This window comes from Pezoporus occidentalis, unplaced genomic scaffold (assembly GCF_034315485.1).
Source record: "Pezoporus occidentalis ecotype Australia unplaced genomic scaffold, CSIRO_AGI_Poc_V1 ctg329, whole genome shotgun sequence".
Classification (NCBI taxonomy): domain Eukaryota; kingdom Metazoa; phylum Chordata; class Aves; order Psittaciformes; family Psittacidae; genus Pezoporus; species Pezoporus occidentalis.
In genome coordinates, this window is record NW_026915257.1 from 99,183 (window position 1) to 118,907 (window position 19,725).

The 19,725-nt window shown below is 50.0% G+C and overlaps 2 protein-coding genes and 1 long non-coding RNA gene across 3 annotated transcripts; 2 read left to right on the forward strand and 1 right to left on the reverse strand.

Moving 5' to 3' along the window:
• The first annotated feature begins 1,273 nt into the window (after window positions 1-1,273).
• LOC134168968 (keratin, type II cytoskeletal 5-like) lies at window positions 1,274-6,929 on the forward strand. The gene is made up of 9 exons (XM_062629143.1): window positions 1,274-1,954; window positions 2,851-3,071; window positions 3,659-3,719; window positions 4,225-4,320; window positions 4,436-4,600; window positions 4,713-4,838; window positions 5,149-5,369; window positions 5,469-5,503; window positions 5,746-6,929. Exons 1-9 carry the CDS (start codon window positions 1,274-1,276, stop codon window positions 6,162-6,164), a joined length of 2,025 nt encoding a protein of 674 aa, XP_062485127.1. The 3' UTR covers window positions 6,165-6,929.
• LOC134168973 (uncharacterized) lies at window positions 5,108-16,425 on the reverse strand. Its single transcript, XR_009966712.1, has 4 exons — window positions 16,341-16,425; window positions 13,202-15,482; window positions 9,383-9,622; window positions 5,108-5,346 (listed from the first exon to the last, which is right to left on the reverse strand). It is a non-coding gene; the product is annotated as an uncharacterized LOC134168973 (long non-coding RNA).
• On the forward strand, window positions 11,455-18,931 carry LOC134168953 (keratin, type II cytoskeletal 6C-like). Its single transcript, XM_062629124.1, has 9 exons — window positions 11,455-12,183; window positions 12,836-13,050; window positions 14,757-14,817; window positions 15,295-15,390; window positions 15,679-15,843; window positions 16,344-16,469; window positions 16,950-17,170; window positions 17,519-17,553; window positions 17,988-18,931. The coding sequence occupies exons 1-9, from the start codon at window positions 11,611-11,613 to the stop codon at window positions 18,245-18,247; spliced, it is 1,752 nt and encodes a 583-aa protein (XP_062485108.1). The 5' UTR covers window positions 11,455-11,610; the 3' UTR covers window positions 18,248-18,931.
• The last annotated feature ends 794 nt before the right edge of the window (window positions 18,932-19,725 follow it).

Genomic DNA, 19,725 nt, shown 5'->3' on the forward strand with positions numbered 1-19,725 from the left:
TTTAAGCTCCAGTCATGCAGACAGCATGGGCAATGCCACCAGGACAGCAACATGTTGAAAACTGTGCTCTTACATACAACTAATAAAACACTCAAAACATTGCATTTCCACCAAGTCTGAGATGGTAGAAAATTTCATCACCCCCCACTGATTTTGTTCTTTTTCCCAAGGATTCCAGGAAGTAAAACAAGGAGAATTTGTGGGAGTGTTTTTCATGCTGGTTAAATCTTTGCTTTTGGCAACATTTTGAACAGAAATGTTCAAAGGTCTGTAAAAGAAATCACAGCTGTAAAAGAGCTAGAAACTCGAGACTGATTACATCTTCGCGTTGACATGCAAATAATAGTGTGCCACAAAGCTGGGCAGAGTGTTTCTCAGAAAATCTGTCTCCTTGGTGGAAATGCTTTTTAGACCAAGATGAAAACATGTCGACCACATCATCAGATGGCTGGAGGCTCTGCAATGGCAGCCTCTGGGTGGGATGGAGCTGTCCTTTAGAGATGCCAACACCTCCAGAAAGGAAGCCTAGGAAACCTGCCATAGACTAAAACCTAAATGGACAAAATTTGAGGTGACATTTAAATAGAGTGTCTCAGCAAAAAATCATGCATCAGGACCTCTTTGTACTAGCCAGCTCAAAACGAAGGCCTCTGCATGATGGTGTGAATGGGCAAACTGGATAAATTAGAGCCCTGAAAGAGGTGTCAGGCTTCATGAGCATCACTCCTACGCTCTGTGAAGGCACTGTGAAATATTTTTGTTCAGATTTAGCCATTTTATTGCCACTGCCTTTCACTTGAGTTACTTCAGAGGACTCTCCACTAAGCTCTCTACTGATTTACTGCATCTTATAAGCAGCACAGGAGTATCCCATGTAGCTATTTTGCTCTTTTCACCCTTTCTTTATTTTCCCTATCTTGTTTTGCAGTTAGGAAATGAAATAATCCACCTCTGTAAGCGTACAGAGGGTTTGCACTAAGGGAGCAGGAGCTCTCGCTGCCAGAACTCAGGGAGTTATCTAACTCTTCTAGCTGAGCAGATTCACAGCAGCTCCAAGAGGTGTGTTTGAGTGCAATCAGGGTTTAACAAGTCTCATGGAGACAGCTGGCTGCCTGGCACGTCAAAACCATGAAGGCACCAAATTGATCACTGGACTTCCATGCAACCAAGCCCAGATCCCCACAGGGATAAAAGGGACATCCTGCACACCCTCCCATCCGAGAGCTGCATTCTCTGCTGCTTCTCAGCACTGCCAGTGTTATCTCCTGCTGCCATGAATCGGCAAACTTACAGCATGAGAGCTGGAGGTGGAGGCAGATCTTACAGCACTGCCTCAGCTATTATTCCAAGCAGCAACAGGGCTGGCTTTAGCTCCATGTCTGTGGCACGATCTGGAGGAGGTGGAGGTGGTTTTGGAAGGCTCATTGGAGGAGGTGGCGGCGGTGGTGGTGGTGGTGGGTTTGGCAGCAGAAGCCTCTACAACCTTGGTGGTAGCAAGAGAATATCCATTGGTGTTGGAAGCAGCTTCCGAGCTGCCTTCGGGAGTGGAGCTGGGGGTGGCTCTGGCCTGGGAGGTGGTGGTGGCTGTGGACTTGGTGGTGGTGGAGCTGGCGGCAGTCTTGGGCTTGGTCTCGGTGGTGGAGGTGGTGGATATGGCTTTGGTGGAGGTGCTGCCGGGCTTGGCTTTGGTGGTGGACCCGGAGGTGGTGGAGGGTTTGGCTTTGGTGGAGTAGGGGGTCTGGGAGGGTTCAGTGGAGGGCTGGGTGGTGGCAGGAACCCAATGGGATTTGGTGGTGGCCCACCTGGAATTGGTACAATCCAAGAAGTGACTGTCAACCAGAACCTCCTGGCGCCACTGAACCTGGAGATAGACCCAAACATCCACCAGGTGCGAAAAGATGAGAGGGAGCAAATCAAGACCCTCAACAACAAGTTCGCTTCTTTCATCGACAAGGTGAGACTTCATCAAGTGCTGTGGAATGTGATAGAGAGGGAGAGAGACAGCCTTGTAGCTGCCAAAGTACAACTTCACAGATCTACAGTCTGCTGCATGTTTCCTATTCTGCAGGTCTTCATTAAAGCACTCAAAAAGAACGTTCTTCTGAACAGTTACAGGGCAGAAAACTAGACCAGAAACTAGTAAGAAGAGGATGAGATCCAGGGTTTTTGCCTGAAAAATAAGATATATTTGGCCAAATGGAACAAGCCAGTTTCAGGTCCAGATCTAGCTGCTTAACCCAGCTCCCTCTGTGGAGAATCGCAGCAGATGTCTTAGTCCTTATTGCTTTATTGCCTGCAAGCTAAAGTCCTTTTTAAATTGATTCAACTTAAGTCCTTCCTTGGCTTTGACTCCTGTAAATATGTACTATATATGAGCAAAAGGAAAGGCAATTACGTACTTGTCTTTTAACCTGTAGTACTCAGATCTTAGCTTTAATGAAGGAAGATGAATATCTCTTACAAAGACAGAAAAAAAAACAAAGGATGTTGAAGAAAGCAAGTGCTGAAAGAGCTGAACCCACATTTTCTAATGACTGCTCATTGGCTTGCCAAATTAAATTGTCTCTAAAGAGAACTGGCCACTCAGTCTGAATCCCAACCCTAACCATAACTTTAACCATAACTTTTTAACCCTAGTCCTAATCCTAACCCTAACCCTAAAATTTGCTTAACTACTGGGTGGGCTAAGACAGCCCCAGATAATCTAGAGGATATTCATAGCTGGATTTAACACTCTTAGTGTGGGATTGCCTTGGGTGTTGCCATGCATCAGTCCCAGTTACTGATTCCTGGCCATCAGCATGCTCACAGGTATCCTCTGCTAAGCCTCTTCTTCTTCCCAATGCTCAGGTTCGCTTCCTGGAGCAGCAGAACAAGGTGCTTGAGACCAAGTGGACCCTCCTGCAGGACCAGGGTCAAAAAAACAGCTCAGGCAAAAGCAGCCTGGACCCACTCTTTGAGGCTTACATCAACAACCTGAAACGGCAGCTGGCCACCCTGCTCAACGAGAGAGGACGCATGGATGGGGAGCTGAAGAACATGCAAGACCTCGTGGAGGATTTCAAGAACAAGTGAGTGCCTGTTAGCAGCACATCCAGGCACGCTGGGGTGAAATGGGATGCAAATGGCTCAGCTGAGCATTAGGCAGTAGGATTAATTCGCTTAAATTTTGCTTTCTGAAAGGTCAAACATCAGCCTGAGAGATTCATCAAACTTTCTATAGGAAAGGGGGAAAAAAGGATCTCCAGTCTGTGCTCTAGCCCATAACACAGTACCTAACTAATCCCCCTCTGAATACCACTCCTGTGAGGTCTCTCTCCCTGCAGAACCCATGTTGCCTTCCTTAAGAGCAGCAGAAAGGTTGTCTGTCCATCAACATTTTTCCAATTGGAAGACTCAGCAAGAACACAACAACATGTGATGACACTTGTAAAGGAAAATCATCTAAACCAGCTTTACCCTCCTTGTTCCATCTGCATTATGTCAAAATGTCTTTTCAACCCTTGGAGAAATCGGATTCTAGTGAATTTGAGCAGGGCGGTTTCCAGGAGGTTGATTTGGATCACCATTCCCAGCCCAGACAACTCTCCATCCGACCTGTACAACTTTTCTGTTTGCCAAGGTATGATCCATCACGTCTTTCCCTTTATCCCTGCAGGTATGAAGAGGAAATCAACCGACGCACAGCAGCGGAGAATGAATTTGTGGTGCTGAAGAAGGTGGGTGAGACAGGAGGTGTTAGGGATGCTGATCTAACCTTAACCGTTGCACAGTCTGGGAATGTCCTAAAGGATGGGAGATCTCATGGAGCTGCATCCTCATCCTTTAAAAGCTGTCATTTGGATTGTGGTTTTGGGGAGAAAGGAATGGAGGGGCTAGGAGGATGGAAGTAAATTCTTGTCCCACTCCTGCCCCACAACATACACACACGGCTGCCTGGGCAAAATAGATCACGCAAAACAAAGATGGTCACTAGTGTGGGTACCGAAACCAAAGGGCTGCATCCCCTACCTGATCCACTCACAACATTACACGCAGAGCTTCTTTTGGCCAAGAGATGTCCTCTGGGTGCTTTGCCAGGGGGATGTGCCAAGTAGAGCTTGGCTGGCAGCAGCAGTGCAGTGGTGGAAGACCAGGCCTCCTCTCCTGGCTTGGCCGTTTTTTGGCTGAGCTACAGAAGAGGTACCAGGTTCTGCAGATGTCCCCATGGCTGCTCTTTTCCAGGATGTGGATGCTGCTTATATGAATAAGGTGGAGCTGGAGGCCAAGGTGGATGCTCTGAACGATGAACTCAGTTTCCTTCGAGCCCTCTATGATGCGGTACAGATACCCTCCTCCCCTGATTTCTGTCCTGTTGTCACCCTTGGACAGTGACTGCCACCATTCATGGCAATGGCAAAGGTAAGTGCCGGGAATCCCGTGTGCTTCCTTGCAGGAGCTGGCTCAGCTCAGTGCACAAGTGTCCGACACCGCCGTCATCCTGTCAATGGACAACAACCGGGACCTGGACCTCAGCAGCATCATAGCTGAAGTCAAAGCTCAGTATGAAGACATTGCTAACCGGAGCCGTGCCGAGGCGGAGGCTTGGTACCAAACCAAGGTGAACAGACCCACAGATGCCACGGATGCATTTCTGGGGAACACCGCTGCTGTCCCTTGCCTCTTTGGGCCATATCTTGTCCAAGTGGTTTACTCTTCCCTCTGCACCTCAGTTCGAGGAGCTGCAGGCCACGGCTGGGAAGCATGGGGATGACCTGCGCAACACAAAGGGGGAAATCTCTGAGCTCAACCGGCTGATCCAGAGGATCCGGTCAGAGATAGAGAACACGAGGAACCAGGTAGGAATGACAAATGGAGCTTGTGGAGCCCCATCCTCTGGTCCCTTAGCACCACAGCTCTGCTTTGCTGATCAGGACCTTTAGTAAGATGTATCTCATTAAACATGTTGAATTCTCTCCTGGAAAGGGTACCATGCTATGACATCTATTCAATCTTCCTTGCCAGGCTGGCATTTCAACTCCAGTAATGTTAGCTATGGGTGAATGACCTCAGTCATCACTTTTCTCACTAAAACCCATCCAGAATGGTTTTGTTTCCTTATCCAAAAAGAAAAGCAGCGTTTAGGAGTCCCAATCCCTTCTCTTGCAGTGTGCCACCCTGCAGACAGCAATTGGAGACTCTGAGGAGCGTGGGGAGCTGGCCCTCAAAGATGCCAAGGCAAAGATGATTGACCTGGAAGATGCTCTGCAGAAAGCTAAAGCTGACATGGCCCGGCAGCTCCGTGAGTACCAGGAGCTCATGAACGTCAAGCTAGCCCTGGACATCGAGATTGCAACTTACAGGAAGCTGCTGGAGGGAGAGGAGAGCAGGTAAGAACAAGATTCCTGCAGGAGTAATAGTGATGGTTGCTTTGCCCCTGCCTGTCTCCTTTACTTTACTCTTACCTCCCCTCTATCTGCTCCCAACAGGCTGAGTGGAGAAGGACTCAACCCCATCAGCTACTGTAAGTATCGCAGTGCTTATCTTGCTTTGGGCCCACTGGGAGCAGAGACTGTGAGCAACCTTGGGAATGGGGAGGTTTTGCCCAATATAACACATCCAGAGCCCTCCAACCAGCATTAGTGTCTTGCAGAGAAGAGATAAGTTGGGTTCAAGTCCTGTGGGTTGAGGTCCTGAGGATGGTGTTTTGCGGAACTGGGTGTCTGCCAAACACATGTCCAACCCTCTCATTGCTTTTTCTTGCAGCCGTCATCAGCTCCAACTCTGGCATGGTTGGTGGAGCTGGGTTAGGAGGAGGATTTGGTGGACTGAGCCTAAGTGGAGGAGGAGGTGGAAGCGGTTTTGGTCTTGGAGGAGGTGGTGGAAGCGGTTTTGGCCTTGGAGGAGGTGGTGGTGGAGGCTACGGCTTTGGAAGCGGAGGAGGACTTGGACTTGGGGGTGGTGGTGGCCTCGGAGGTGGATTCGGAGGAGGCAGTGGTCTCAGCATTGCAAGTGGTCTTGGCTATGGAGGAGGTGGTGGCAGCACTCTGAGCACCAGCGGAGGGAATTTCAGTTCTGGAAGTGCAAAAGGCTCCAACCCAGGAGTGAAAATCGTCTCTAAAACCTCCTCCAGCAAAAAGAGCATAAAAAGTCAAAGCCTGAAGAATGCTACAGAGCCCGAGTAAAACCAGCTCCAGACCCTCCCCAAAGGCATGACTCCCACATCGCTCCTGCATTACTCCTGTATCACTCCTGACCACCACCACCCCTCCACACAACCCTGTCCCGGCTCCTTGCACCGTAGCTCTTCTGCATTTGGATCACAGTTGAGGAAAAGCAGCACCATACACATGAACCAGATGTCTCAAAGCACCTGAAACAGGATTAAAAGGAAACCACGGGCCTAAGTGATCTTCTGAATGGGGAATTGGGGTTCTTCTTTGCTTGTTTGTTTGCTTTTAATAAGGCTGAGCAGCTTGTTTGTCATTGTGGCTAGCTGACAGCCATCAGCTAAGACAGATCAAATAGCAGCGAAGATGCAGTAAGTTGGGGTTTTAGCTCAGTTCTGGCCCACAGAAGCCCAGGGATGGGCTGGGAACTTGGCTTCAGTTCAGCCTGCTTTGCCTTCACTGCTGGGATGAACCAAACTCAGTCCTTCAAGTTAAGCAACTCATCTTCATCAGAGACGTGGGTTATTTTTCTGCTATGTAGAAATACCCCAGGAGGTTACTGAAAGATCCCAGGCAGTGGCTTGCAAGCGTGGGGCCCTTCTTAAAACATCCCTTATTGTGGGAGCACAGAGCCCTTTAGGAGCCACTTCTGAGTCAGCCGAGTGCGATGGAAAACCCCTCTTTTCCCCACTCCCAGATGAGCTTCGAAAAACATGTTTCTTCCAGATGTGCTGAGCGTTGCAGCTCTCTGAAGTCAAGCACAAGAGCCCAGCCAGTGGTTCAGAGCAAGCTGAGATACCTCCATCTAAAAAGCACCACCCGCAGGAATGTGGATTTAACTTGCAATGAGCTTGTGCAAAAGGAAGCCCCAACTACTCTCCCATTCCGGTCCTTTTTCTTAAGTGAAAGTTTGCCCTTAGTGGCACCTTACACATGATCTCGGTCAGAGGAGCCACCATTGACTGATCCACAATGTATGGAAAAGGGCTTGTTTCCTAAATGATAGGATTCCTTCATTCTAAGTAATAACTGAGGCAGGGAGTTCTCCAAAAGCCAGATCTGTGTTTGCAGTTAAATTGAGCTGCTGTCCTGAGGGTATTGTTGGAAAGGCTTAAAAAATGCCAGAATCATCCAACAGCCTAAGTCTTGCTGAGCTCCCCACTGTCCTGGTAGCAGCAGTTAAGGTGAAAGCCTGAGACAGTGAAAATTACACTGAAAATCCACCCAAAGGCCCATGTCCACACTGCTCCAAGGGGCATTTGAGCACCTCCACCAAGTGTGGGCTTCTCTGCTACAAGGAAGACATTTGGTAAACTGAAAAGTGCAGCCAGGTTTCAGCCCATTACATGGCAAATGAGGCAACTGGGAGCAGGAGCACACCAGTGCCTCAAACTGATGGCATTTCCCCTTTCTGATGGTGTTTACCCCTCTCGCCTTCCAGCATGTCTTTTTATTTGTGTGGAAGTACCATTACAAAGAAAATTGCAGCTTTTTATATCCCAATGGTAGCGATACAACGCTGTGTTTTCCTTCCTCTCTCTTTCTGGAATGTGTCCAATAAAACTGGATTGTAATTTATGTGTCCCTACATCTTTTTTAGTCTGAACCAGAACCAGTAGCATGAAATGCTCCCAGCCTTCAACTGAAGGGGATTTTTGCTTCACTTCAGGGGAAAAGTTTCAAAATTTTGATAAAATAATAATGAAAATCTTGAAATTAAATTGAAGAATCAGAGAAAAGGGGGGGGGGGTTATCCATTAAGTGACAGAAAAATGAATCACCATTCATTTCTTAACATAGGATTGGGGTTAATCCAAAAGCTTTTCTTCCATGGAAGAGAGGGTCCCCCTGCCAGCATGAGCAAACCCCAAGTATTTAATATCTGCTTTCTTACAATGATGTAGCAAACCCAAGAGCATAAATGATAAATCCTCATTTATCAGGATGATCTAGATTGAGGATGGGTTTTGGTGAGCTGGAGCAGAGCAACTCGCCAAGCAATGCCGGTATTTCAGCCAGCCCATCATTGCAAAAGGAGAATAAAGAAGAGAAAAGGGGGAAAGAAACCCAACTCAGACAACCACTCACACATTATTGCATTTCAAAGAGTCAGAGGCTTTGCTCTGCCCTGACCTCTTCATATCCTGGCTGTACATAACTCAGCACAGCAAATGGGGAAGAGCAAGCAAGCCCCGGCAGGTTCAGAGGAGACGCTCACAACAGCTGCAGCAAAACCTCACTGAAACCCGGATGCACCAAAACACGGGAGCATCCAAGCTCCCTTCTCCCAGAGAATCCAAGGAGCCACAGTAAGAAAGACCCAAGTGTGGGGACAAAACCCAGCTCCTCAGTCCCTGCTGTTGCAGAGGATGCTGCAGACAGGACAAAAACCAGCGAAGGCTAAAAACAAACTTTGAGTCACCTCGATTTCAGTTCAAGCACTGAATGACACAGCACGGGTGTAAGGACTTAATGCAGCTAATGACAACCTAACCTTAACTAACCTTAACAGTTTTGAATGTCTTTATTCCACCCTGAGCTGGAAAAAGCCCATATAGCAGAGCCCAACAGTGGTGCTCACAGGCAGCAGAGCTGCTGCAAACATCTCAGCTGGGTCCGTTCCTCCTCCCCATGCTCCACATCCCAAGCCCACCTTCCACCCCAGCAGTGCCCTCGCCCTCCAGGCAACCCCTGTGCAGCAAATCCTGGCTCTGTGATTGACACAGGGACCCTCCATCAGGGACTGTAGCAATGGACATCATGAGGACAAGGGGTGATGGGTTTAAACTTAAAGAGGGGAGGTTTAGGATGGAGAAGAAGCTCTTCCCTGTGAGGGTGCTGAGGCGCTGGCACAGGGTGCCCAGAGAATCTGTGGCTGCCCCATCCCTGGCAGTGCTCAAGACCACGTTGGAGGGGCTTGGAGCAAGCTGCTCTAGTGCAAGGTGTCCCTGCCTATGGCAGGGGTTGGAGCTGGATGAGCTTTAAGGTCCTTTCCAAAACAAACCAGTCTGGGAGTCTATGACATCCTGCAGGAAACCTTCCTGTCTGAGGGAGCAAACACAGCCCACCTGCAGCCCTGAGCAGCTACACCAGGACACTGCATAAGCAACACAAGCCCAGCAAAGAAACTGGGGGGGGGACTGAGAGATTCTGCAAGCATTTTCCTTGTTTTGGTGCCTAAACCATCATTTGCTTTACTCTTCCAACTTCTTTGTAATATTCCACTTAATTACCATTGTCTGCAGCAACAGGCTTTCCTAGAAGAGCTGGGGAGGTAATGACTGCCTTCAACACGAAGCCTTTCTCTTTGCTTTAATTAAAACCCTTGCAGCCTGTGCGCTGGTTCCCAGGTGTGACTTTGCATAGCTCTTTGGAAGTCAAAGGCAGGCTCTCTGCCTGGCCCCCGTCCACAAGATGCAGCACACATGTGCCAATTCACATCTGCAGGATTAGGGAAGCAAATCTCCACACATCTGCCAAATAAACAGAGTTTATTTGTTTTCAATACCAGCGTAACCCCAGCGGTGTTATTATCGGGGTTACCTGCTGCCGTGCATCACTTGTGAGACGGGGGGGCTCCTTGCTTCTGGATGTGTGGGTGCAATTCTCCCAGTGAAACTGCTTTTCCAGCACCATGGAGGCTCCCGCATCTCCACTCCCGAGGTGAGAGCACCCCCTTGCTACCGCCCGGCCACCTCCCTTTCAGTGGGAAGCTGCCTTGCAACACCCGCTCCAAGCACCTCCAAGGATCGGCTTCCCGATAGCTCGCCCCAAGCCCTGCGGGTGCCGGTGACTCACGCTCAGCGATAGGAGGGCTTGCAGGAGGTGAGCATTGTGAAGCTCTCCTGATTGCAGTGAGGAGGGAAACACACACACCATAAAACAAAACAAAAACCCCCTTCTGCTCCGGTTCTTTCAAGTTCCCAGACAGAGAAAAAGGCGGTTGGAAACACGTCAACAGAAACAAGCTATGAGCTGCAGCAGATACCCTTAAGCCGCTCGTTTTGGATCAAGCTCCTGTACTTATTGCTCACGTAGACAGTTTCAAGAACCTTTTTGATTCAGATGCTTGGGGTTCCATGTCTCTGCCCTGCACTGTTGTTGTACCTGACCCTGAGCTTGACCAAGGCGGTCCGTCCCAGCGGCACAAGGATGTGGCTGGGGAGAATCCAGTTTGCAGAAGTTATTTCAGGTGGGAAGGAGCGGATATCTTCTCTTGTAACCTGTGTCCAGCTCTTCATGGGCACAAGAGAAGAGGTTCCCCGCTCTCCTGCCTTTACACCATCCTAAAGCACGGCCCAGCCTCATCATGGGGATTGAAGCTCCTGGGTGAGGGTTCAACCCAAGAGCCCAACATCAAGAGGCAAAGGCTATTTCAGGAAAATTTTCCACCTGAATGATCTCAGCAGAGGGAAGAAGGGAGTGGGAGGGAGCTGGAAGAAAAGAGGGTGAATTCCCCTTTACAGAACATCTTGGAGAGCCAGCAATGACGTGGAAACTGCTGCTTAATACAGGGTGTGGGGGGGAAAGAAGTGATAAGAAAACCACTTCACAGGAAGCTTTTGAACCTTGAGCCCGACAAGGAGTTTCAAAGGGAGAGCAATCATTTCAAACATCTTTTTAATAACAATTTTATAAGTCTCGTCGTGTTATTTAATCTAATTTGTAGCTATTTTTGGACAGGGATTTATTTCCTGTCCCTGAAAGTCCTGGTAACCGATTTCTCAGTTTTCCTGCAATGAGGAGAGAAAGATCCCAGAAAATCGTGCCACGAAAAGCTTCCACTCAGCCCTTCACTTCCAGCCCGTGATCATTTAGATCCCTTTCCCAAAAGAAACCATGAGAGCTGCGCTGTTAAGTAAAGCCACCGTCACCCCCAGCTTTCCAAAGCCAACAACAGGACACGCATGCCGAGTCCCAGAGCTGGCAGCCTTGGAAAAGCCCCTGTTTCTGCTGCCCTGTTTGCTGTGCAATGCTTTAAACCCTAAACTTCTCCTTGAAAAAGCTTCAGTGCAAGAAACCTTACTCAAGCGAGTGAGCGCTTGGCTCACCTAAGGAAAACTGGCTCCCAGGGTCTTGGGAGAATCGTGTTGGATCCTGCCCCTGAGCACAGACCAAGTCGTCCCATTCAATTCTAATTCCATGACTCAGAGCGGCAGGCTTTAGTGGAGGGGGGAGCTCCCTCACTCCGTTACTTTCTTGCCTGCAAACAATGCATTTTTCAGCGCCTCCCCATAGCCAAGGTGTGTTTGACAAGGCAAGTCGCTGCAAGGCACGTCAAGTTCTGAACTCCCGTGCCAAGTTTTCCAAGCAGATAAAAGAGGAGGCTCCCAAGCTCTCCCATCACAGGGGTTTCTGTCTCCATCGCCCTCTGCTCTCTTCCTGCTGCGCAGCTTTTATTTCCCAGCCCTTTTTTTTCCTCCTTCTCCTCTTCTTTGCATTTCCAATCGAACAAGACACCATGAGTCGGATCTCTTTCAGATCATCTACTGGAGGGGGCATGAGGGGCTTTAGCTCAGGCTCTGCTATCGTAGGAGGTGGCAGTGGTACCAGAAGCAGTTTTAGCTCCGTCTCTGTCTCCAGAGTTGGAGGAGGAAGAGCCGGAGGTGGAGGAGGCTTCGGAGCTGGTGGTGGCTTCGGCAGCAGAAGTCTCTATAACCTAGGTGGAAGCAAGAGAATTTCCTACAGCTCAGTCGGAGGTCTACGGAGTGGAGCCAGTGGTGGATACTGCTTTGGTGGAGGATCTGGCTTTGGTCTTGGCTATGGTGGTGGAGCAGGAGCTGGTTTTGGCTTAGGAGGTGGTGGAGGCTATGGGCTGGGCAGTGGATTTGGGATGGGAGGTCCCGGATTTGGTGGTCGAGGTGGCCCCGGGTTCCCTGTTTGCCCACCTGGTGGCATCCATGAAGTGACTGTCAACCAGAGCCTCCTCGCACCCCTCAAGCTGGATATTGACCCAGAAATCCAGAAGGTGCGAACGCAGGAGCGGGAGCAGATCAAGACCCTCAACAACAAATTTGCCTCCTTCATCGACAAGGTGAGAGTTTGGTCTTAAACATCATCGTGTTATCAGTTGCCTTGGGGAAAAGCAACAGGAAGAAACTTCCTTTGGATTTAGGGGCTTGTCTGAACTAATCCCAGCCAAGAAACAGCGTGGGTTTGGCTGAAAACTGAGAACTGTCTCAGGTTTTTCCTCTTTGCAAGGATGAGTTCTTCATCACCTTATTTATTGAAAAAGTAAACCCCCTCCTCCCTGTAAAGAACATCCCAGGGGTTGGATGGATGGATGGATGGATGGATGGATGGATGGATGGATGGATGGATGGATGGATCTTCTACTGGTTGCAAAATGGCAAAGCTCTACACAACTCAATGGGATAACACCAGTTTAAACCAGTAAGGTGGGCTGAGCATCTAGTGGGGGTAAAAACACCTGAAGTTGCAAGTGTCTGGACTGCTTAATAGCTCTTGAGAAACATAGCTAAACATCTTCTGATACTTTCGAGACTCCAGTGCCCTAAATTAGGAAGATCCTAAAACCTTCCCCCTGACTGTCCCAGCATCTCTTGACCTTTTCTTTCCATGTTGAATGATCCCACCTTATCCTGACAGCAGGGCTCTTTTGTGAACCATTCCCATGGTTGCATTCCAGGCTAAAACACATGTGCCTGTTTTCTGTTTCTCCCTAGGTGCGCTTCTTGGAGCAGCAGAACAAAGTGCTGGAGACCAAGTGGAGCCTGCTCCAAGAGCAAGGTCACACAGTCACCAGGAAGTCCCTCGATCCCCTTTTTGAAGCCTACATCAACAACCTCAGACGGCAGCTGGACAGTCTTATGGGAGAGAGGGGACGGTTGGACACTGAACTGAGGAACATGCAGGACATGGTGGAAGACTTCAAGAACAAGTAAGAAATCATGCTCTGTAGCATAAATGATTAACAGACAGGAAAATCAGGGCAGGCGGCTCATGCCCACTGATGCCCTTCGGGTTTGTGCTGGGATCCTCTTCAGCTTGCAAAATGAACATATCAAAGCAAAGCTTAGTCTCAGAATTACCTTTGCTTATGCCAGATTTCTTAGGTGCAGGAGCAGCATTTAGCACAGAACTCATGCACCCGTGGGAAGCTGCTCCAGTGTAACAGAAATCTCCCAAAATAATAGACCTGGAGACAGAAAAATGCATACCTCATGAGTATGATAGACACGCAAAAAGGGAAGGAACCATAGCCATAAACTGTCAGCTCCAAAATCCCCCCACTTCTCTTCTTCCAAAGGAAATTCCAGCCTTTCCAGAGGGCACCAGGCAACTTGTGCATGCTCAGCACTCATCACGTGAAAGATGCTCAGCTCTTTTCTCTGACTACTGTCAAAGAAAATGATTTTCCCTGGAGGGAAATTAATCCCATCCTGAGATAAGGGATGATCACCCCAGCAGAGGTGGGATGACTCATTTTAAGGATGTGCCAGTTGGCATCTGCTGACTACAAGGGACATTTAGGTGGTTTTTTTAGGTGAGGACACTCATCTTCAGTTGGCTGCAGTCTGGTGAGAACAACCTCCCCCTTATTCAACCAGACCTGGCCAAGTGCAAATAGAGAAAAACACCCTGGAGACCTGGAATGTGCTTGTATTAGATAGTTAAGCATATAAAGAGACAGATTTTTGGGGGGGGGAATACAAGGAGAGGACATTTAGAGCTGACAGGATGGACTGACATAGCTTCTAATATGTTGTACCTCGGTGCCCCTCAGGTCTTCAGATGTATCATAGGTTTTTAGAAATATTGATCAGGCCAAAAACAACAAATGAAGTTGTCTCAATTTTGGAGCTACTGCCTGGAAAAGAGAACACGTTTGATTTCAGACCCAGAGTTTGTTCCCAGTTCTCTGGCTAATTTCCTCTTCTTCCCATGTCCGCTTGGAGATCCGTCTGCAGGGATATCTCTGCCAACGCTAGAAGAACTGGCATGAACCTGCCTTTAAAATCCAGGTCTTTGCCTCAAGAGCCTACATGTTTTGTCTACGTTCTAGCTGCCCTGCCCTGATTATCTGATGAGAGGATGTTGCTCAGAGCCATAAAAAGTTCCACAGAAACAGTCTGGGGCTTGAGGATCTGCTCTTGCACAACCACGGCTACAGAATCAGAGGCTTTTCTCTTTAATTAAATGCTGCAGCGGGTTATTCAGAGCCATTAGCATTATTATAATATCAAATATCAAATCATTACATTATTATATATTTGTAGGCATTGCAAAGCAGCTTTGTTGAAAGCCTTTTGCACAACTTTGCTTTCGGCAAAGGTCACCAAGAATCCTGCTCCTGCTTCCTACCGAAATGGGCTCTGAATCTGCCCACATTTATGTATGAACTTGACTGTAAGGGCAGTGATTAGAATCTATTCATTTTAGCTGGGACTATTCATATGATGGAGTCTTGCAGGTTCAAAGTCAGTAATCATTTGCATCTGCCTTGGACTGCAAAGAGGTGGGAGTAAGGAATATGTCTGTGAGCTACAGCTAATGCTTTGGGACTGGAGTGGTCCCATTGCTGCTTCCCATGCTGGCTTTGCTCTTCATTCCCACCCAAACCCTCTCACTCTTCTATCCTAACAGATATGAAGACGAGATCAACCGACGCACGGGCGCAGAGAACGAGTTCGTCGTCCTCAAGAAGGTGAGTGAAATGGGAGCTATGGGATGGACAGTGACATTCCCTGGGCATGTAGAGAGTTCATGCAAAGCTGGTGGGAGCTGGGGCTCTACAACCTCACAGCTGGGCCAGGATATGATGGTGGCATGTCTAGAAGGATGGGCTGTGTGTTCCTATGGCCAAGGATGGGCATGACCTTCTCTATGCCAATGGAGCTGCACTGTTGCAAACCACCCAGCCTCTTGTGGCTCAATTCAGCTTGGTCTCTGGTCACATCCCATGAGTCAGAGCTTTGCCTTCTGCCCAAGAACCTTGTTCTGGCTCACGGTAAATGTCCAACATTACAGTAAAAATAATCCCCAAACCAAACCTTCATCACAGCAACATAAAAAACAAGCCCAAAGAATAACAGATCTGGAAGCAGAGCGATGGTCCCACTGGCATCCTGAAGCCCCTTTGGGTTGTGGTTTCACCAGAAATCTTTGCTTTCCTTTTCTTTAGGATGTGGATGGTGCTTATATGAACAAGGTCGAGCTGCAGGCCAAAGCAGATCAGCTGGCAGATGAAATCAACTTCCTGAGAGCTCTCTACGAAGCGGTAAGCAGCCAGCCCTCCCCACGGGAACATCCTCCACAGCTCCCTGCTGTACAGCTCTCCATGCCCCGGTGCTCCGGCCACCATGCCCAGTGCTGTACAGTAGTAAAAGAGAAGGTGGTCACTGCCTCTTTGAAATCCTAATGCAAGTATAAGGTAGAAAAGGGCACCTGGTGAGAGCAGAGCAAGGGGGAATGCAAGAAAATGGCTCGGCAGAGAGGGCTCCCGTCACCTGTGTGGTTTCCACCCCAGACACCAGACCGTTAACTTCATTATTTGCATCTTCTGCAGGAATTGTCCCAGATGCAGCAGCAAGTGTCTGACACCTCCGTGGTCCTGTCCATGGACAACAACCGTAACTTGGACCTCAACAGCATCATCGCAGAGGTCAAAGCGCAGTATGAGGACATCGCCAACCGGAGCCGGGCAGAGGCTGAGGCTTGGTACCAAAACAAGGTGGGGAACATGAATGACTGACTGGTTTCTGGGATTTAAGGGGCACCACACTAACTGGTGGGAGGCAGGACTGATGGAGGAATGAATTTATCTTTCTGTGCATGTTGCAATAGACTCCTGCGTACAGATCCCCACCGAGTGCTTGTGGGCTGCTACCCTTGACCGCTCTCACATGCTCGTGGTGAAACCAAGGGACAAGATGCTTAAATACCTTGACCTTGGGTTCACAAACAGTCACTGGTACACCTGGACATAAACACAGAGCACTCCTCTTTCCCTTCCAGGTTCTTACTAGTAGCAACCCATAGGTGCTCTATGCAATGCAACAGCTGCCTTAATATACATTAACAATTAAGAGCAAATGCTGTTATTCCATAGGCAGGTTGCTCAAAGGAATGTGCCCCCTGCCCCTTAACCTTCACCCAGAGCTGGACTCTGAAGCCCCTTCACCCTCCCAAGCCCCGAGGTGCCTAACCAGCACTCTCCTTTCCGCACACCAGTACGAGGAGCTCCAGGTCTCCGCTGGGCGACACGGCGACGACCTGCGCAACACCAAGATGGAAATCTCAGAGATCAACCGAGTGGTCCAGAGGCTGCGGAATGAGATCGAGAGCGTGAAGAAGCAGGTGAGAGGGGGGATGCTCCTGCAGAGCAGCTGCTGAGCGATGCAGGGCCGGTGGGAGGAGATGGTGGTGGCCAGGAACCATGAAAAGAGCCAGCCCCTGGTACTGCAGCAGGGCTGGAAGGCCAGGCTTTCCCCCTGCATTAAAGAAGACATGGCAAACTCTGTGTCTGCCCACCAGAGGAGGTCCCTCAGTGCAAGGATGTGCTGCGACAGCCACTTTCTTGCTGGGGAAGCAAACTGTGATCTACTAAGCTACCCCAGCAAAGCAAAGAGTTGTAGATGCCTCTCCTTTTCCTGGGGGACACAATGATGGCTTCAGTCATCCAGTCACCCACTCTGTGACACCTTCCTGATGGCCCATCAGGAGCTCTCACTGCTATCTGGGGAGCCACCAGCCAGTACCAACAATACCATAGTTATACTCAGGAGAGCACTTTGGGACAGCCCAAGTCGAATAATTGTCTGTTTTCCTTGCTTTCAGTGTGCCACCCTCCAAGCAGCCATTGCTGAGGCAGAGGAGCGCGGGGAGATGGCCCTCAAGGATGCTAAGGCCAAACTGTCTGAGCTGGAAGATGCTCTGCAGAAGGCCAAGGCAGACCTGGCCCGGCAGCTCCGTGAGTATCAGGAGCTCATGAACGTCAAACTGGCCCTGGACATCGAGATCGCGACCTACAGGAAGCTGCTGGAGGGAGAGGAGAGCAGGTGAGGGCAAACGCATGGAGCTGTTGCTCTCTGCTCTTTCAGATCAGGGCACATCTCCTTGGGCTCAAAGAGAGAACTCTCCCCAGGGGCTGGAGCACCAGGAGGTGTAAAACAAGGGCAGAGAGAAGGGTGTTTTAACTCTGAGCTTCAAAAAGGAGCGTTCCTCCAGCTCTTGGCACCTGATGGTGTAACAAAAATGAGCATTGCCACCTTTCACCCATGACATAGACATACCCCACCAGTCTCCACTGAAGGCCACAACAGTCTGACTAGATGGTCCCAGTGGCTAATGTTCTACCTTCTTGCCTGCATTTTGCCTTTATTGCTTACTTTCCCCTTTCCCAACAGGCTTGCCGGAGAGGGCGTCGGAGCCGTGAGTGTCTGTAAGTATCTCCCCTCCTTCCACCCCTGCCATATGGGCGATGGATAGTGCAGGATCCCCCACCTTGGATGGGTGGTCCTGCACCATCCATCACCTCCTGCCACCATGGTGGGGGTCCTGCACCATCCATCACCCCTGCCACCATGGTGGGGGTCCTGCACCATCCATCACCTCCTGCCACCATGGTGGGGGTCCTGCACCATCCATCACCCCTGCTACCATGGCGGGGGTCCTGCACCATCCATCACCTCCTGCCACCATGGTGGGGGTCCTGCACCATCCATCACCCCTGCCACCATGGTGGGGGTCCTGCACCATCCATCACCCCTGCCACCATGGTGGGGTCCTGCAGCATCCATCACCCCTGCCACCATGATGGGGTCCTGCAGCATTCCCGGTGGGATGGCCGGACCCTGACTTTGTGTCTCCCTGCAGCCGTGGTCAGCAGCTCCAGCGGGATGGGCTACGGTGGCGGCAGCTGCCTGGGCATGGGAGGAGGTCTCGGTATGGGAGGCGGCGGTGGAGGCTACAGCATGAGCAGCGGCTTCGGAGGGAGCGGAGGCTTCGGTGGGGGGCTCAGCTATGGTGGGGGAAGCACCTTCAGCTCCGGGAGCAGCCGAGGCGTCAGCTCCAGCACGGGAGGCAGCGTGAGGATCGTTTCCAAGACCACCACTAGCAAAAAGACCATCAGATAAGGATGCTGAGCACAGGAACCCCCTCCGCGGACAACGACAACATGTTTCCTGCCTTCAGAAAGCAAGTGCTGCCCTATGGATCGATGGTGTAAATAGCTACGCTAGACCCTCTCCTTCCTCCGTCCTCATCCCTCCACCTTCAGGGCAGTGGGGGGGAGACTAGAATCCCAACCACGAGAATCTGGAGCATCTTTGGCTAAGGCATAGGTTGTAACTGGTCACCGACAGGGCTTTGGGGAGCCATGGTGGCCCTCTTTCAGCACAGTCCTTGTTCTTCCCCTGTTCTCCCTCTGGAGTCACATTTAAAGCAAAGTGGAAGCACTCTGCTGAATGGGGACAACCGTATTTGGCTACGCAACTTCTTTTCACTCATCCTAAAACAAGAGCGACAGCCTCGTGAATCCTCAGTCCTGGGTCCCCAGCAATGCAAACAGCTCTCAGATGCTCTGAAAGCCTCTGTCCACAACCCACGTTACAACCTCCAAATGTTTTGTCTGCAACTAAAGGTATTTTTTCCAGCCCCTTCTGTTTTCTCAGGCACCTGTGGGAAAGGTTATTGCTTTCTGTGTGTATGAATGATTCCTGACACTGATTCCTAATCCCTTGTCCTCATGGCTACCGCCTCTTCACTTCCACGCCTACCATACTGTATGGTCCAATAAAGAGCATTTGTCATTTTTAAAATCTGATGCTTTTTGGCTTTTCTTCTGCTCTGGGTATTCCCGTGTGCCCCAGGCACAGTGGGGATTCTCTGTGGGCAGTTCATGAGAAAGGAGCCTTGTCCTGAGGAAACAAAACTCAGTTTTGGGACTCAGGCTGCGGGACAGGGTGGAAAGGAGGGTGGAAAGGAGGGTGGAAAGGAGGGTGGAAAGGAGGGTGGAAAGGAGGATGGAAAGGAGGATGGAAAGGAGGGTGGAAAGGAGGGTGGAAAGGAGGGTGGAAAGGAGGGTGGAAAGGAGGATGGAAAGGAGGGTGGAAAGGAGGGTGGAAAGGAGGGTGGAATGGAGGGTGGAAAGGAGGATGGAAAGGAGGGTGGAAAGGAGGATGGAAAGGAGGGTGGAAAGGAGTGTGGAAAGGAGGATGGAAAGGAGGATGGAAAGGAGGATGGAAAGGAGGATGGAAAGGAGGATGGAAAGGAGGGTGGAATGGAGGGTGGAAAGGAGAGTGGAAAGGAGGGTGGATGGATGAAGGACTGAGGGACAGGGAGGAAAAGCTGCCCCAAGGCTGAGCCAAAAGCTGGATGAATCCCACTGTGGTGGTTAACTGCAAAGCTGCCTTTTCTGCAGGAGGGAGAGAGCACAGGGGAGTGGGGAAAGGAATGAGATCACCAAAGGTTCAGCTGGGATTCCTGAGTTGGCACATGTGGAGCATTGAATCATGGAATGGTTTGGGTTGGAAGGGACCTTAAAGCTCATCCAGTTCCAACCCCTGCCACGGGCAGGGACCCCTTCCACTGGAGCAGGGTGCTCCGAGCCCCT

Coding starts and splice junctions, on each gene's coding strand:
- LOC134168968 (XM_062629143.1), top strand. CDS start 1,274: ATGAATCGGCAAACTTACAGCATGAGAGCTGGAGGTGGAGGCAGATCT. Junction 3,720..4,224: donor AATTTGTGGTGCTGAAGAAG/GTGGGTGAGACA, acceptor GCTCTTTTCCAG/GATGTGGATGCTGCTTATAT. Junction 4,601..4,712: donor AGGCTTGGTACCAAACCAAG/GTGAACAGACCC, acceptor TCTGCACCTCAG/TTCGAGGAGCTGCAGGCCAC.
- LOC134168953 (XM_062629124.1), top strand. CDS start 11,611: ATGAGTCGGATCTCTTTCAGATCATCTACTGGAGGGGGCATGAGGGGC. Junction 15,391..15,678: donor TGAGAGCTCTCTACGAAGCG/GTAAGCAGCCAG, acceptor CATCTTCTGCAG/GAATTGTCCCAGATGCAGCA. Junction 15,844..16,343: donor AGGCTTGGTACCAAAACAAG/GTGGGGAACATG, acceptor TCCGCACACCAG/TACGAGGAGCTCCAGGTCTC.